Source organism: Carex rostrata, chromosome 7 (genome assembly GCF_964058835.1).
Source record: "Carex rostrata chromosome 7, lpCarRost1.2, whole genome shotgun sequence".
NCBI classification, from domain to species: Eukaryota; Viridiplantae; Streptophyta; class Magnoliopsida; order Poales; family Cyperaceae; genus Carex; species Carex rostrata.
In genome coordinates, this window is record NC_135924.1 from 3,439,210 (window position 1) to 3,457,067 (window position 17,858).

The 17,858-nt window shown below is 32.8% G+C and overlaps 1 protein-coding gene and 1 long non-coding RNA gene across 2 annotated transcripts in view; both read left to right on the plus strand.

Moving 5' to 3' along the window:
• Positions 1-17,858, plus strand: part of LOC144557628 (UPF0481 protein At3g47200-like) — an 85,294-nt gene continuing 67,436 nt past the window's right edge. Inside the window, exon 1 of the mRNA XM_078306225.1 lies at positions 1-1,591. Coding sequence (XP_078162351.1) covers positions 25-1,539 — 1,515 coding nt within the window. The 5' untranslated portion in view covers positions 1-24 and the 3' untranslated portion in view covers positions 1,540-1,591. The remainder of the gene's footprint in view (positions 1,592-17,858) is intronic.
• Positions 9,554-10,298, plus strand: LOC144557403 (uncharacterized). The gene is made up of 2 exons (XR_013512655.1): positions 9,554-9,726; positions 9,784-10,298. It is a non-coding gene; the product is annotated as an uncharacterized LOC144557403 (long non-coding RNA).

The window sequence follows — 17,858 nt, forward strand, 5'->3', positions numbered from 1 at the left end:
TCTTGCATTCACAAAAAAATATTAATGGAAGAAGCCTCTCCTCTGTCAGAATCCTCTCCTCTATCAGAAGCCTCGATAGTTATAGATCTCAAAGCCTCTCTGCTACGTGAACTCGACACATTATGGGGCAATGCAAACGAGGCGGAGAACTTCACCATATTTCGCACACCACATAACATTTCCCAAACCAAGAAGAATCTCTTTGAGCCCTCTGTCATCTCCATCGGCCCATTCCACCGTGGTCAAAAGCACCTCCGAGCCATGGAGGAACAAAAAATGCGGTTCTTGCGAGATTTCTTGTTCCGTGGGGACCACCTAAGTTTGGATCTCTGTATATCAGAGATGAAGTTGTTCGAGGGGAGAACACGGAGGTGTTATAGTGAGACATTTGATGATCTTGACAGCAATGCATTTGTCAAGATGATGCTGCTTGACGGATGCTTCGTGCTCGAGTACTTCTCAAAATGGTATGGAGGAGGAGATTTGTATGAGGTTGGCTGGAATTCTAATTTCATAAATCGTGATTTGCTACTTCAAGAGAACCAAATTCCCTTCTTTATTGTTGACAAGTTGTATGAGCTGATTGGTTTAAATCAAGATGATAGAATGGATTTTGTTAAATACATTGCTTATGGGTTGTTGCCCATTGGCTCCATAATTCAAGACCCTCGTACTGAAACTCCATACACCATAATTGCAAACACTCTAGCTGAATTTCCAGATCCTCCAGTTGAAATTCATCATTTGCTCCATCTCTGTTACCACTATTTAGTGCCCAACCCAGGGATACCAGTTGTATTGAATTCCAAACCATTTGATCTTACCAGAATGTTCAGTGCCAATAGAATTATCAAAGGTTTGCTTCATCGGTTTCGTTCAAGGGTGCTCAGAGGAAGATCTCCTCATTCTACTCCTCGAAGCTTGTCAGTGGCATTGCCGAATTCTGCCTGGAATATATCCTCGATGGTGATACCTTCTGCCACTGAGCTCAAACAAAAGGGCCTCAAATTCAAACCAAAGAGCAATCCGAAACATATGCTCGACATATCATTTGAATATGGTGCCTTAAAAATCCCTAGACTAATATTCGACGATTCCACTGAGCTTATTTTCGCAAACCTTTTAGCATTTGAACATTCCAAATATGGAAAAGAGAATATCCCTTTTACAAGCTTTGTAGCATTTTTGGATAATCTAGTAAACACACCAAATGATGTGACAATATTACAAGAGTGCGGAATCGTTGAGAATTGGCCAGGCAGTGAAGAGGAGTTGGCTCATTTCATCAACCAGGTCACCAAAGGTACTAGTTTTACAAGTGATCATTATTTGATGGAATTAGTTTCGGAAGTGAAGAGATACATTGAATCACATCGAATGAAATCAAGCTGGAAGAGGCAGCGAGAAAAATTGTTTCGTGATTATTTTAGCAGTCCGTGGAAAGTAATTTCTCTCTTTGCTGCTTTCATACTTCTAGTTCTTACATCTATACAAACTTTCTACGCAGTTTATGCCTACAAATACCCCCCGAGCTCATGATGCTTTAACTTTCACAATGATATTCAGGGCTTCTAAATTAAACAAGAGAAAAGTGGCATTACCATGTATGTTAGGAAGAGTTATTTCTTTAATCATTTTTTTTTTCTTCCTTGTTTGTCAATTTTCATTCCTTTTACTGTTCTATCTTGTATGTCTTTTGCTTTTATGATTTGCTACGAAGTTTTATTCAGAGGTACCTACCTTGTAACTTTGCACTATATATCTTTGATTTATTTTACTTTGTTTTTGTAGATTTATTTATTTTCAATTTCACCTCTGAAAACACTCTTATCGCAAGCAATTCTGAGGGAATCTCATTTTCCCCAAAAAATATAATTTAAAGAAAATTTACCGTGTAAATTTCTATCGGTAGTCATCATTAAAATATTGTTCGATCAATGATAAAACAAAAATCTAATTAGTTATAATAGTATTTAAGAAACAAAAAAAAAAAAAAACATAACATGGTAATCATGCTATTTAAAAATTAATCTAGAATTTCCGATATGAGAATTTAATCCAATTGACAGATGACTTATTTTTTATTTCAAATATAATTTTAAGAAGCACACTTTCTATATATTTGTATAATGCTTTGACAAGCTGTAAAATATATTATTTTTTTAATAAGTTTTGTATGATGCTTTGTCCACAACTCATCACATTTTCTTGTTGATTTAAGCTTGCCATTAGCATCTATATGTCTTCAGGGGTGCGGTATTGTAGAGCTGGTAGAACAACTGGTGGTTCTGTTAGTGAAAAATTTCCACTAACAGATATATTAATAAGAGAAATATTTACAATATTTTCAATAGAAAGACCTAAGATTCCTAATCAAATTAAACTTTCAGTTCTAAAACTGAGATATTAAAAGAACAATTAAAATTCAGAACATCTCTAGAGGCATTAAAAGAACAATTAAAATTGCAGTTCTAAAACTGAGATATTAAAATATACATTTTGCATGTCATGAGATCGCTAGGAAGATAGTAAAACACTAATTATATTACATGCATCTTTATGACGGTTTTAGAATTTGAATAATTTTAACACATGTAATTTTTAAAGTACATTTTATTATATCTATATCCTTAGCTTTTGATTTTAACAAAGAATAGTTATAGCATTCCCCTCACCCGTCCCCCCATTTATCCCCGAACTATATCTATCAATATTAACTTCCTTAATTGTCATTTATTCCCTCCATTTATTTCGCTAATAACTTTCATTTGTCCCTGCATTAAATTATATTATCCCCTAATAACAATCCCTGCTAATAACTGCCTTAACTAACTTTTGAATTAAATTATACTGTCCCCTAATAACTTCCTTAACTGTCGATGGTCCCGCTAATAACTGCCATTGACTAAACATGACTTGTCGGCAAGTTCAATAATATAGTATTTATTTTTGTCTTGTCAAGTATTTATCCCTATAATATAAAATATTCATAGATATATTACTGAAAGTTTGCAATTAAAATATTTCGAAATAACTATTTATTCAAAAAAATATTTATCATTATGTCTGACAAGTATATATCAATATGTATGACAAGTATTTACTATTTATTTCTGACACAATGATACATTGATTTGATTAAACATTACTTATTAGCAAGTTCAAGAACAAAGTATTCATTTTTGTGCCATCAAGTATTTATCAATGTGACATAAAATATTCATCTAATCCATTTTAGTCATAGATGTCTTACTGAAAGTTGCAATTAAAATATTCAGAAATAAATGTTTATCGGCTTATTGATGTTCAAGAAAGTATTTATCATTATTTCTTACAAGTATTTATCATTATGTCTAGGAAGTATTTATTATTGTCTCTGACATGATGATATATTGATTTGATTAAACGTTACTTATTGACAAGTTTAAGAACAAAGTATTCATTTTTGTATCGTCAAGTACTTATTATTATGTCTGAGAAGTATTTATTATTGGATGAGGGGATTGTTTATTTAATGGTCCCCAGTTGAGCAGAGACGATACAAAAAAAAATAAAAAAATTTGTGCAGGGACGATACAAAAAAAAAAAAATTGTTCGTGGATAACTGATGGATTGATTTATTATTTTATAATTAGAGATCACTGCATAGAGATTAATATTTCCAAATTCAACATAAATAATTTGATGCTTCAAGTTAAACACTAAAATTTTATTAATGATTGAGTGATCTCCTATGATTGTTTTGGAAGTTTCTGTGGGTTCTTTTGTGGGGGTAAAGGTGCGGAGATTGTTATCAAGATTCTTTAACAAATTGTGTTCGTTAGTTTAAATCTCCAGAAATCATCTATGGAAAATAGCAATTTTCTTAGATGTAGCATATCTAAAAAGTATAAAAGAGAAACAGTAATTTTTTTATTTTTTTTTAAAGGCAAAAGCACATTCTATTCTCTGAAATTGGTTAAAAGAGATACAGTAATTTACAAACAAGCAAATAGTCAACAGCTTTCTTAAAACAAGTCTAACAGAATTAAGTTCGACATATACTATTTCATCAGAGAAGAAAAACTTGTAACACCAGTTTTGTGATGCTTTTATATCTCAAAATTAATTTCAACTGAATTTTCAAACTCTGGTGTCAAAGAGCCACATAACGTAAGCTTGTAGCTAGTGCTCAATTTTTGTTTCCTCCCATAATAAGGTCTTTCTCCTGCATACCCTTATGCAGCATATTAAAACTGAAAGAGAGACACAAAAAGATGTGAGACACTGAAAATTGAACTATTGAAAATTTAGAAAAAAAATATTAATTCTAGGGCCACCCACAATGAAAAACCACACAGGTGCTTGCCTAATTAATTCGTGCAAGCATGATATTGTTCAATGACACTGGATTAAGCATTCGATAAAAATTATATGATTAATATATGTCTAAAATTAAGCGGTAATAATATTACATTGGTATTGTACCAGTACAACGATGTTGATTAAATCTTACCACTCGAGTCTAATTTGTTGAACAAAACAGGGCACTTACCGATAGTGCGCACCATGGCTATAAAAACCCATATTTTTTGGCGGTCATCCCTCGAGGCTCTTATAATACATATATCTTTGTGATTTTATTTATATATTTCACTTCACGAGTGAAAAAAGTAAATCAAGGCCAATTTTACACAAGCACTGTATTCTGGAAAATAAATCAAGATGTGGCAATATCATCTCTTAAAATGGTGATTCAGAAGGAACTATGCACCAAAATCACGCTGGTAGAAAAAAATAAAACTCAAATTAAGCTTATTGGATCCTAATTAAGATACTCTACCATAATAATTAATACCTCTCACTACTTGTGAAAAGGCATCCCGGTAATTTGCAATGGGTGATAATTTGACTAAACTAGAACAATATCCCTACTTGTCATCGCAAACAGGATACTAATTAAGAGTAATTTGGACAAATTCCTGCAATGGCATGCTCCATGAATGGATATAAGAATGCTAAAGTGGACACCCAGAAAATGGTGAAGAAAAATGATTACTCGTGAGTTTCACAATTTACTCAAAATGGTTAGAATGAGTCAATAGAAACCAGCTGTCATGAAAAATTCAGAAATTCAATTTTACTCTCTGAACATTTAATAACACTTTTTGATAAATTTCAAGTTTTAACTTAGTTGACACAGAGAAATAGAAAGAGGTTGCTTAGGAAGTAAGCCCATTTTATAAGTGTCCAATGATCTATGTTATGGCCCATTAAATTAATGACGACCAACCCAGCCCAAACTTCTCTTTAATTAACGAACGGAGCAGTGTTGGACAGTTCTGAAAATGTAAAATATACAAATCTAAGGACATTAGTCCAATAGCGAATAATAATAATTGTCCGATTCATATATATAAAACCAGCATATTATCTTTGTTGTATAAGAAAAACATTTGATAATAAATTTTCAATTTTCAATTTTCAATTCTACCCAAATCTTGTCATTTATTTTCTTTTCTTTACTGTACTTAAATAATTCTTGTGAATCTCAAAGATATGCTATCCCAGTAAATAAGTAACCATAATTCAATTATATTGCTTGGACCAAAAGATTACATATTCTTTTCGTTTTGTGGTACATTTTCTTTTGATTTTCTTTTCTCTTTTGTAAATTTGAAGATTTAAATTTTTAAAAGAGGTGGACCATAATGGCAATACAAGGATACTATGAAATAATTTTGCTTTTGCTTTTGATTTCTTTCCTTTATTCTTTACTTGATTTTTCTTCTTTGATGATATGGAAATTCATTGCTTGAGCGACAAGTCATTTGTCACTTTCTATAATAAAAGTTTTCTTTAATTTTCTTGAGCTTAAAAAATTATTCTACTTGAACAATTCTAGTAGTAAAAAATTCTTGTATATGTAGGATTTCTGAAAATAGCATGTAAAATTAGGATTGAGTGGCATGGAGGGGTAATAAGCTGTCTTTTTTGTCATTAACAACGCCAACAAAATAGAGAAATATAACGGAATGAAGTATATAAAATATACAACTTCAAAATAGACTGGATTACTATATATACTAACATATCAAATTATTGTACAGTCCTGGCGCACCCATATTGATCAATTAATATCATTCAAAATGGACTCATTTATGGTGTCTCTGAGTTTGCCTATATATGCTGCATGTACATGGTTTGTAATTTCATTCCATTCGTAGCCTTAAAACATTTGTTAATAATTTCTTTTTGTTTTTTCTTCATGATATATAGTAAATTTTATAAGCATGAAAAAATCAATTGACTAATTAATTTATACTAATGATAAAGTAATGTCTAATTTCCTTGGAATAATTCAGTGCTATAGTTTTTTTGGCAACCAAAGTTCTCAAGAGAAAGTTAGCGGAATGCGGATAGTTGGAGAATGTGGTTTGGCAACTAAATTTCATTCATTACTTCCTTTCGTTTCTGGGGTACCCTTTCTTTTTTATTTTCCTTTCTCTTTTGCAAATTTGAAGATTAATTGTTTGAAAGAGGTGGAGCATAATGGCAAGACAAAAAAATAGTGAAATACTTTTGCTTTTCATAATGTGGGCACCATGTGTTTTATTCTTATTACTTCATTTTTCCTCTTTGATGGTACGGAAATTCATTGCTTTAATTACTTCATTTTGTAGTGTATATATTTCATTTTGAGAGAAAAATAAGTCTAATATTAGAATTATATTTCATTTTGTTATATATATATATATATATATAAATATGAGATGAGCTATAGTGAGCCATGGAGTAAAAAACGCATTTGTACTCCACACCATAATTTCATTTTGAAAATCCAAACAATCGATCCGAACCGCTCAACATGATCTCCATATTGAGATGTGCTTGGAAACTAAATTTTACATTTTTTGGAATTTTTTTACTATTTATTAAGCAATTTTGAAAATTGCTGTTTTGCTGTGAACAGTAAAAACAGTAAAAAATTTTGGACCATCGGATCAGCGATTTTCAAAGTGGCTTAATAAATAGTAAAACAATTTCAAAAAATATAAAATTTTGTCTCCAAGCACATTTTAATATGGAGATCATGTTGAGCGGTTCGGATCGGTCGTTTGGATTTTCAAAATAAATATATAGTGTCATGGAGCACAAACTCATTTTACTCCATGGCTCATTTTAGCCCAACTCTCTCTCTCTCTATATATATATCATTTTGTACTATATTAATTGCTTTATTGATATCTTTTTGATATGATTTAGTTTCAAAACGCAAAATAATACAATTAATATCAAATTTTGCATATAAGCTCGCATTTTTTTATTGGTTGCAGGAAATCATTTGTATAGGATAACGGAAATATATAAGGTGTCTTTAAACCACACTATACATATCAAGTTGGATTTAAATTATTTTCTAAACATTCATCTCATATATACAAGCAGACTAAAATTTTCTGAAAAGTTGTACGCATGTAAAAATATAATTCTTTTAATATTTTTATATTGCAGATTTTGTTGTTATAAATCAATGATAAAATTTCAACATATGAAGGCGTATGTGCATAAAAAATACTGTATTAGTTATAATTTACTTGACTTAACTAACAATATTGTTTTATAGAAATCATTATTATATAACTTAAATTATGCTGTATTATAAATAATTTAATTACTTGCCATAATTAGGATTGTTTTATAGAAATCATTATTATATAACCTAAATTATTCTGTATTAGATATAATTTTAGGAAGCAAATTCCATTGAACAAATTCTAGTTTTATATAGTTTAATTTGAACAAAAATACTAAATTTTGGATTATAGTTTAGGTTTATTTTTATTGAATGATTCTATAAAATAATATATGTTTTCTTAACTAAAATTAATGCTTTAAGAGAACTACTTCTGTCATATTATTTTTCTCATTTCTCTTCCTGGATCATTGTCCCCTAATTAAGTACTAAAAAATTATTGATAAAGTCTCACTTTTGAAATATTAATTATGGACATAACAAGTTATAATTTTTCTGACTTGCAATAAATTATTCCAACAATATCCTACTAGCTCTTCCATTCACCAAACGTCACACTTTTGAAAACACTTCGATGGTTTGATTTTTCTTTTCTTATTTTTAATTGATTGAGATAACAGGCCTAGTACTCGGAGGCCTCTAGTTCCAGTGCAGGTCATAATGAACCATTTCTTTGGGGGTTATAAAATAATGATAAATGTAGATTAAATTTCTACTAAAAGAAGTAGAAATTTAGTTCCAGAACCACATTGATCTCCATATAATAGTTAAGAAAAAAATTGAGTTATGAATTTTGGAAGACTTTAATTTCCTCTGAATTCCTTGTGCCTTTCGTGGCTCACTGTTGGTCCTTCATTTTAGGAGAGCTTTTTCAATAATGCAAGGTCTCTGTTGAAAAGTAGCATTTTTATTTTCTTATGTATGCACAATAATTATAAGAGAGATCTGGTGAAGGTCCTATCACTTTCCAAGCTCCATCTTCGAGCTCAGCGTGATGGGGCCACACTAATGATCAATATAAATACAAATGTTAAAGGTCAGTTGGTTCAAGTTGAACCAAAACCCTTCCATTCACCAAAAAAATTTAATGGAAGAAACCCAAATAGTTGTAAATGTCGAAGCCTCTCCTCTGTTAGAACCAATGCAACGTAAACTAGAATTGTGCAAAATAAATATGCAAACTAAACTCGACACATTATGGGGCAATACGCACGAGGCAAAGAACTTCACAATCTTTCGCATACCACAAAACATTTCCCAAAGCAAGAAGAATCTCTTCGAACCCTCTGTCATCTCCATCGGCCCATTCCACCGAGGTAAACAGACCCTTCGAACCAAGGAGGATCAAAAATGGCAGTTCCTGCAGGATTTCTTGTCCCGTCAGGACCACATAAGATTAGATCTCTGTATATCAGAGATGAGCTTGCTAGAAGAAAGAACACGGCGGTGTTATAGTGAGACGTTTGATTATCTTGACAGCGATGCATTTGTCGAGATGATGCTGCTTGATGGATGCTTTGTGCTCGAGTACTTCTTAAAAGCTATCGTAGGAAATTTAAATTCTATTTTTGAGGTTTGGTGGAATTCTCATTTCATAAACCGTGATTTGGTACTTCAAGAGAACCATATTCCCTTCTTTATAGTTGAGAAGTTGTACCACCTGATTGGTTTTAATCAAGAATTTAGAATGATTTTTCCTAAATACATTGCTTATTTTTTGTTGCCCGATAACTCCATATTTCCAGACCCTCCAGCTGAAACTACAGACACCATAGAATCCATAATAACAGACCCTCCAGCTGAAATTCCAGACCATCTAGCTGAAATTCCAAACCCTTCAGCGGAAATTCCAGACCCTCGAAATGAAATTCTAGACCCACCAGCTGAAATTCCAGGCCCTCCAGCTGAAATTCCAGGCCCACCAGCTGAAATTCCAGACCCTCCAGCTGAAATTCCAGACCTACCAGCTGAATTTGTAGACCTTGTAGCTGCTGCAATTCGAGACATTCTAGACCTTCTAGCTGAAATTCGAGACCCTCCAGCTGAAATTATAGAATTTCTAGCTGAAATTCCAGACCCTCCAGCTGAAATTCATCATTTGCTACATCTCTGTTACCACTATTTAGTTCCCAACCCAGAGAAACCACTTGTATTGAGTTCCAAATCATTTAATCTAACCAAAACGTTCAGTGCCAATAGAATTATCAAAGGTTTGCTTCATCGGTTTCGTTCAAGCAAAATGTTCAGTTCCAATAGAATTACCAAAGGTTTGCTTCATCGATTTCGTTCAAGGCTGGTGCGTAGACGAAGATCTCGTCATTCGACTTCTCAAAGCTTGTCAGTGGCATTTCTAAATTCTACCGGGAATATATCCTCGATGGTGATGCGTTCTGCCACTGAGCTCAAACAAAAGGGCCTGAAATTCACACAACAGAGCAACCCGAGACATATGCTCGACATATCATTTGAATATGGTGTCTTAAAAATCCCTAGACTAACAATTATCGATTCCACTAAACCTCTTTTCGCAAATCTTTTAGCATTTGAACATTCCAAATATGGTAAAGAGAATTCCCCTTTTGGAAGGTTTCTATCATTTTTGGATAAACTAGTCAACACACCAAATGATGTGACAATATTACAAGAGTGCGGAATCCTTGAGAACTGGCTAGGCAGTCAAGAGGAGTTGGCTGATTTCTTCAACCAGGTCTCTGAAGGTAATTTTGTTGCGAGCAATCACTATTTGGCAGAATTATACACGGAAGTGAATAGATACACTGAATCAAGCTGGCCCAGGCATCGAGCAAAATTGATTCGTGATTACTTTAGCAGTCCGTGGGCAACAATCTCTGTTGTCGCTGCTTTCATACTTCTAGTTCTTACATTAGTACAATCTTTCTTTGCTGTTTTTGCCTACTTCATTCCCCCGAGCTCATGATGCTTTAACTTTCACAGTTCTATTCATGGCTTCTAAATTGAACAAGAGAAAAGTGGTGTTACGTACCATGTATGTTATGGAGTTATTTTTTTAATTGTTTTATTTTCTTCCTTGTTTGTCAAGTTATTTTTTTAATTGTTTTATTTTCTTCCTTGTTTGTCATGGCTTTTAGTGTTCTATCTTGTCTGTCTTTTTTTTTATATATGATTTGCTCCGAAGTTTTCATTGGTTTGCTTTACTTCGTGTGTTTTATTGGTCAACATCTGTTGGTTAATGCGATATGCTCATATCTATATATGTATTCCATTCACTGGTGGTCTAACCAACTGCAAAATGTTTTGTTTGATTTCAATATGCACAGTTCATCTAACAACAATAAACATAAATACTTGAACCAAAACTGTAAAATAATTTGACAATTATCCAGAATAAAGATCTTTGAAGGCGAATTTAACCAATTGACCGATGACTTATCTTTCACTTTGAAATATAATTTTAAAAATCACACTTTCTTCTATGTTTTGTATAATGCTTTGACAGGCCGTAAAATTCATTTTTTTTTAATATGTTTTGTATAATGCCAAGGGTATACCGCTCATAAAAATATAAGTGAGCTGGCAGAGCAAATTAACTTTCACTTCTCAAACAGAGATATTAAGACACTTCCTTTTTTTCAAGGTACATTCACAGAAGTTGATTTTAAAGGGCACAAAAATAATTTTTTGTGAGTAAATTGATTATAATTGTATTTTCATGGAGAAAATAGCTATTTACAGAATTTATATGGGCACATAATTACTACTTTTTTGTTACGGTTATAAATATAATTTGTTCTATTATGTTTCATTTCGAATTGTTGAGCTTAATTTCAAACAGAATTAATAAATTTATTAAAGGGCTGGGTAAAATTGAAATTGAACAAAATCTGAAAATGGAGAAGTTGGACGATCCAAATTAATCCCGGCCCAATTTGACCCAAAGACTCAAGAGCCACAAATGATCTGAAGCTGGACGACCTGAAATTAAGCTGGCTCGATCCAACTCTCGATCAATGTTATATTATATATATCAGAATCCCATTTTATAAAATCCAAAATAAATAAAACAACTAATAACTTGAATAATGAAATTTAAGAGAAAAAGAGAGAGCGATACATGTACCCTACTAAAAAAACAATCTCAAAATCACATAGATTTATTTTTTATCATTAACCAGATTCTTGATGTCACCTTGAGAAATCCCACCCTCTTGATAACCTGTTCAGATCTTGGCCTGATGTTTACGGCATTGTGTTCAACACATTTCGTGCGCTTGAAAAGGAGCACGACTATCATTAATCAGTTGTTTATGTAAGCTTCAGTACACTACTAGAATTTGAGTTTATTGCATGCATCTGAAAATGGCTTGTTGCATGGATATACCCTTGCAACAAGCCTGAAAAGGCTTGTTGGATGTGCTTACCCTTGCAACTGTAACGTCACAACTACGTTCCTTACAACTACTAAGTATTTGCAAGGACACCCATGCAACAACTATTTTCTGACTTGTTCCATGCGACTACGCTTGCAACAAGTACGCATGCTAATACTTTCAGAGTTGATCCCGTTTGTAGTTTTTGCAAGGAAAAATAGAGTGGGTCCCAACTAGTTATTTGCAAGGGCAAAGAACAGGGTCCCACCTGACTATTTGCAAGGTTGTGCTACATAGGTCCCACCTGACTATATGCAAGGCCAACACACGTGGGTCCCACCTAACTATATACAAAGCTGGCAGCAATACTTTTTGCATGCTCCATAGTTCTTAATATTTGCATGTATATACCAACACAAATAATGACCATAATATTTGCAATATATCAGCATGCCCTAATTCTACAATCCTCCATGTACCAATCTGATACCAACCCGGTACCAAGCCAGTAACTTTTTAAATTTCCCATTGAACCAAACTAACATATACATTGAAATATAGAAAAAAAACATATAGTAAACATTCATCAACATAGTATAATCATCATATAGTGTACCAAAAAATACCAAAAAGCATTACAACAAAACAAAAGTACTAAATGGCATGTCAAAAAAGCATTACACATTGAAATTTATAATATTCGCATTACCAAAAATGAAGGTCTTTGCTATTTTTTAGATTATGCTACAATTTGCAGCAGAAAAAAACCAATTAGTGCTACTGAGACGACTTGTAGAGAAACCTTAATGGCCTTCATTGCTCTGAGCACCCCATGGCAACTTTTGCAGTAAACATGTGACCAATATCTGAGAAGTTTTGAAGCAATTTAGATGGCTTTACAATAGCTAAAAAATGATGGGAGTTGCTTACATGTGATAGTAATATTGGAGCAATATCATAAAAGTGATGAATACATGCATATATCAAAAATTATTGGGGAGCATTCATTAATTGACTTCTCAAATATAGTCAGTCAGTCATAACAACATACTAACACTACTGTAAGCATATATCATTAAATCAATTTGCTGCAGCAAAATTTGTTAACTTGTATTTGTAATATAAAATATTAAATTAAAACAAATTATAGATTAGAACGGTAAATGCAAAAACTATATTAGTTTTGGAGTATATCTAGACTTATCTTTGCCTTGAACTGTAGCAATCCAAGATGCCAACCTACCAAATAAATGAAACACAACCAAATTTCATGATACATAACTTTGTTTATAACTTAAAAATGAGGAAAGACATGAAATGCCCTTGCTTCCAGCCTGACTTATTTCAATTATGTAAATAAGGCCTCAATCCTTGTCGGTTTTCTCTTCTTCATTGATACCATTTATCCAAAGGTAGAGATTCATGGAAGAAATTATAACAAAGCACATTTAATTTATGCATGCAATATTATAACAAAGCACTTTTTTTTTTTTTGTTAGCTGCACTTAGCACCTTAATTTTGGAATTATTTTGGAGTAAAGTAAATGTTGATAGATGTTGCCAACTTAATCCCCAACTTGCAACAACTATAGATAACAAAGTCAGGGTAATTTAATGAACTTCTTGTTGTCTTGTGTTTCAACTAGTGAGGATTGCCAAGGATCAATTCAAAGCTTATAGAGGCTCAGTTGAAAATAGAGGATTACTATCCTTGTTGAACCTAATTCATATTAATAAAATGAGATCCTGAAACCGCACTGCAAATTCAAGGACTATGATTGACCACTTAATAAAAATCAGAGAAGTGATTAGGAGCGCACCTCGTCAGCCCCGCTGCCCCTACCTAACCATGGAAGGGAACAAGTAAAATGACTTGAGAACATCCACCGGTACATCTATTTGGATCAATAGCTCAAGAGGCATGTGTGCATGGGCCTCTGGCTTCTTTGTTACTCCCGTTTTTGTGCCTTTTGTTCTCACTAGCTCCATCTTGAAATTGAAAACAAATCAAATGTGTTAAAAAATGATAAGTGTTGATTGATCGGTTTAGAACTTCAGATTTACCATTTAATTGTGTATCTACCAATCACAAATGGACTAAGCTACAACAGATCAAACCATTTAGACAATCTAGCCAGTATATCACTAATCGATATAAACAACTCTTTTACACTATCCAGTTGACATAATTTCACAATTTACAATTCAGAAAAAAAAATTACTACAATTTGATCTGGTCCACTGTAGCTGGTCCTCTGGTACTTCTCAAGCATCTTTGCCATGCTACAAAGTATAAAAAATAAACAAATTCATGAATACATTCATCAGGATTAGATACATATTTGTCAAAAGAAATTATTAGTGTGCAGAGCTAGCTTGAACCAATTGGAGTAACAAAAGGTGCTATATATTGGACAAATTGGAGTAGGAGAATAAAATTGGCTAACTTGGACCAGGCAATTATTAGTGTGCAGAGCTAGCATAGTACCAGCACCAACTATTATTTGTTTCAACTCAAACTTTGACACAGATGCACATTAAAATTTTCAAAAGGAATAACCAAAAATTGGAGTCGGAGGAAAATTAAGTGTGGCTTCTGACCATCCATCAAAGGCACGCCCTTCTCTAAGCTCCCCTTTTAGCTTTCAATAGAAATTAAAAGTGAAGTTTAATTTTGGTGAGTTGGAAAAGAGGAGAGGGATAAACCCTAGATCTGAGTCACCTCGCTTTGGGTGCGGCTGGGTGGAGTAGGGAGTGGTTGGGCGGAGGAGTAGGGGTGCGGCTGAGAGGAGGGGGTTAAACCCTAAGCGAAAGTGGTGGCTGGAATTTAGTGAGGAAGAGGGAGAGCGAGATATGAAAAAAAAAATTATGGATTAAGAGGGAGAGCGGGAGATGATAACTTGTGAAATTTTGGTGAAATTTTGGGAGGGAATTGGAGGGAAGTGAAATTTTTTGGATTTTAACACTGTGTTTGGTTGAAGAGGGGAGATGAGCACAGAGAGGAGAGATTTCGGAGAGAATAAAAAAACGCTACCCACGTATCAAAAGGTAGAAAGGGTTTCAGATACTCTCAGGTAACGTAAAATGTGTGTTTAGATTGGGCCATGTAGTTATCTTCACACACCAATATTAAAAAATCTTATGCATCCTGTACCGCCAGATCTAAACATAAAAATTATATTACCTCAGAGTAAAGGAACTCCGTACCCACAGCTATTCAGAATGAATAAATCTGGACCGTTTTTCACTTATCGAACGGCAAGAAAGCTTGATATTTAGTAATCATCTAATACATGTACAGCAGTACATATGAAAAAGATTAAAAAAAAAAGCATTTTTTTTTATCTTATATGGTCAAATCATATTTATACATGTAATTTTTATAGACTTTCAACATTATATGTTCCTTCAAATTTAGAAAACATTTTTAGACCGTTAATTTTCATGTCGAAAATCAACGGTTGATCTGCAATAAAATCATTTCAAATCTGTTTTAAAATGATCAAGAAAGAATATTGAAAGTAACCAATATAAGAGTTTGGAAGTTTTATTATGTATGAGTTTTGATCCAACACAAAGTGTTTTATGGCCATACGATGATTTAATTTTTGGTTAAATGAATGGATGGGTAAATAAAAATAAAATTTGATCAAATTTGGATGCAAGACAATAAATACAGTGCTCTTTAATTTAAATGGTTCCGATCGACTAACGGATGACATATTCTCATGCATCTTCATTAACTCACGAAACAAGAGTTTGTGTTCATATTCATGCATAGAAGATGTAAGTCATATACACAACATGCATGTCATGCTATAATATTTAATATGTCAAAATCATTTAATTAAGCAATAAATGTGTTATTATATTAATTATTACGTAAATTTAATTAATATAATTTACATAATTTTTTTTTCCATATTATTCGTTGTATATGATTTACTTAACTTGTACATATATAAATTTAAAAATATTTTGTTCATTTTTAATTTTATTTTGAGTTTATAAAATATCACTCAACTTAATTTATTTAACAATAAGTTTTCATTATTTTGTCATTCTTCTAATTATTTTCAATATATAAATGAAAATAAATATTTACAAATTTAACAGTGAATATTTCCTTTTGTTTCTTTTATTTTGTCACACACGTAAGGTGTTTGATGATATGCTTGAGCGAACCTCTCAAAAATTTTGCTCCATGTCGCATGCTCAGACCCTCCCCGGCCCTCCTCTCCGTCAGTTCAAAATATTGCACTCTCTCTCTCTTGCTCTCCTCTCCATTGTGACAGAGAACTCCATCTGCTCTCACAAATGTGATTTCGCTCTCTCAGTCGCTGCTCTCTACATCTCGCTCGACAGAGAAATCCACCCCACCTTTGTCATTTCACTCTCTCTATCCGCCTCTTGTGGTAAGATTTCAAACTGTTTTCATCTTCTATTTTTGTTTCTTTAGACATTTATTGTAGTTCGTAAGTCTGTTTATTTGATTTTGTGCACAAAAGCTGTTTGATGTAATGCCTATGCGACAAAATAATCACTTGTAATTCGTTATATTTTTTTCTTAACTTGAACCAATTTTTTTGACTGCATTGGTTTCTGACTTCATTAATGAAAGGGTGTAATTTGGATAGGTGAGAGCCTTAATCTGCCCATAATTAGTGCTGAAATCATTACCTTGTTGTCTCATGAATTGTCTCATCTCTGCATTGGCAAGCTGCCGGTGAGGTCATTGTCTCTCACTGCATCTGTTGGTGAGGCACTAGCGGCTTTAAAGGGGTGCCCGGAAAGTGACTTGTGTGTAGTCCCCAAAAAGAAGGCGGTTGTCAGAAAGATCGAGGTGGCTGATGTGATATGTTATCCATGCTCCAGTGAGGATAATCTCTTTGATCCTGCTGGTGCTTTGTATAAGTTCGTTTCTGATCTTTTGTTTTCGAAGGAGACTACTGTTGTCGGGGAGCACTTGTTTGTCGAATTGAGGCTGGTGCAAGGTTGGTGACAATTTACATGCTGTATCATTTCAATTTTTTTGAAATCTAAATTTATTAATTAGAGGCTTATTGAAATCTAAAGTGCATAATTTTCCAAATCTATATAAAATTTATATAGCATATTACAATTTTACGAAATTAGTATGGTACTAAAGGGATGTAACTTGTTGTTTGTTTTTTTTTTTGAAAATTTAGCAGCTGCTGCTAAGCGTGTAATTGCATTTAATAGATTATTTATTACATAGCCTCATCTTAGGCCCTCACATGTAAGTTAACTTGTCGTTTGTTATACCAGAATTTTTGCTTATTTAGGAATGAATGCCAACAAATACTTTTCTTTGCAAAGTTTGTTACTATAACAATGAGTGATGATAAATTATGGCTGGTTAGAATAAAAGTAAAGTTTGTTCATCAATTTATATATATATATATATATTTATAAAAGACAGAGAAGCCCATTATATTACTAGAACTAAAGTTAACTTACATAGTTTACTCCTAATGATGTCACACCAACATATACCAATACCCTGACAATTGGATAACCAGCTCTATACATGAGCTGTAAATTGTTGTACCTTTTTTTTTGCAGTTGTTGAGCAATTGACAGGCAGGGATCATGTGCATTAGTGGCATGCTAAAACTAGTGCTAAAAAGAACTGAAATGTACAAACCAGGGTGCATTGGGCAATTTTTGTAAATGTAGAGTTGTAATTGTTTCTTGATAATTGTAATTGTAATTGTAATTATATTTCTTGGCATGTATTGACGAAGAGTTGGACACGGACCAAGGTGAGGATGAATTTAGTTTCTAGGCCCTCGATGCTTCTTCCGATCAAGAGTTTTAATATTGGTGAATCAATAGTTGTCTATGTTTTGTGTCACAAAGTTTGTACAATTATTTTTGTTTCTCAATTATTTTGAAGTGTTTGTTTTAAATGCTAAAACTGAAATCATCAATGTATTGAATTCTTATATACAACTATTATTCATGTATAA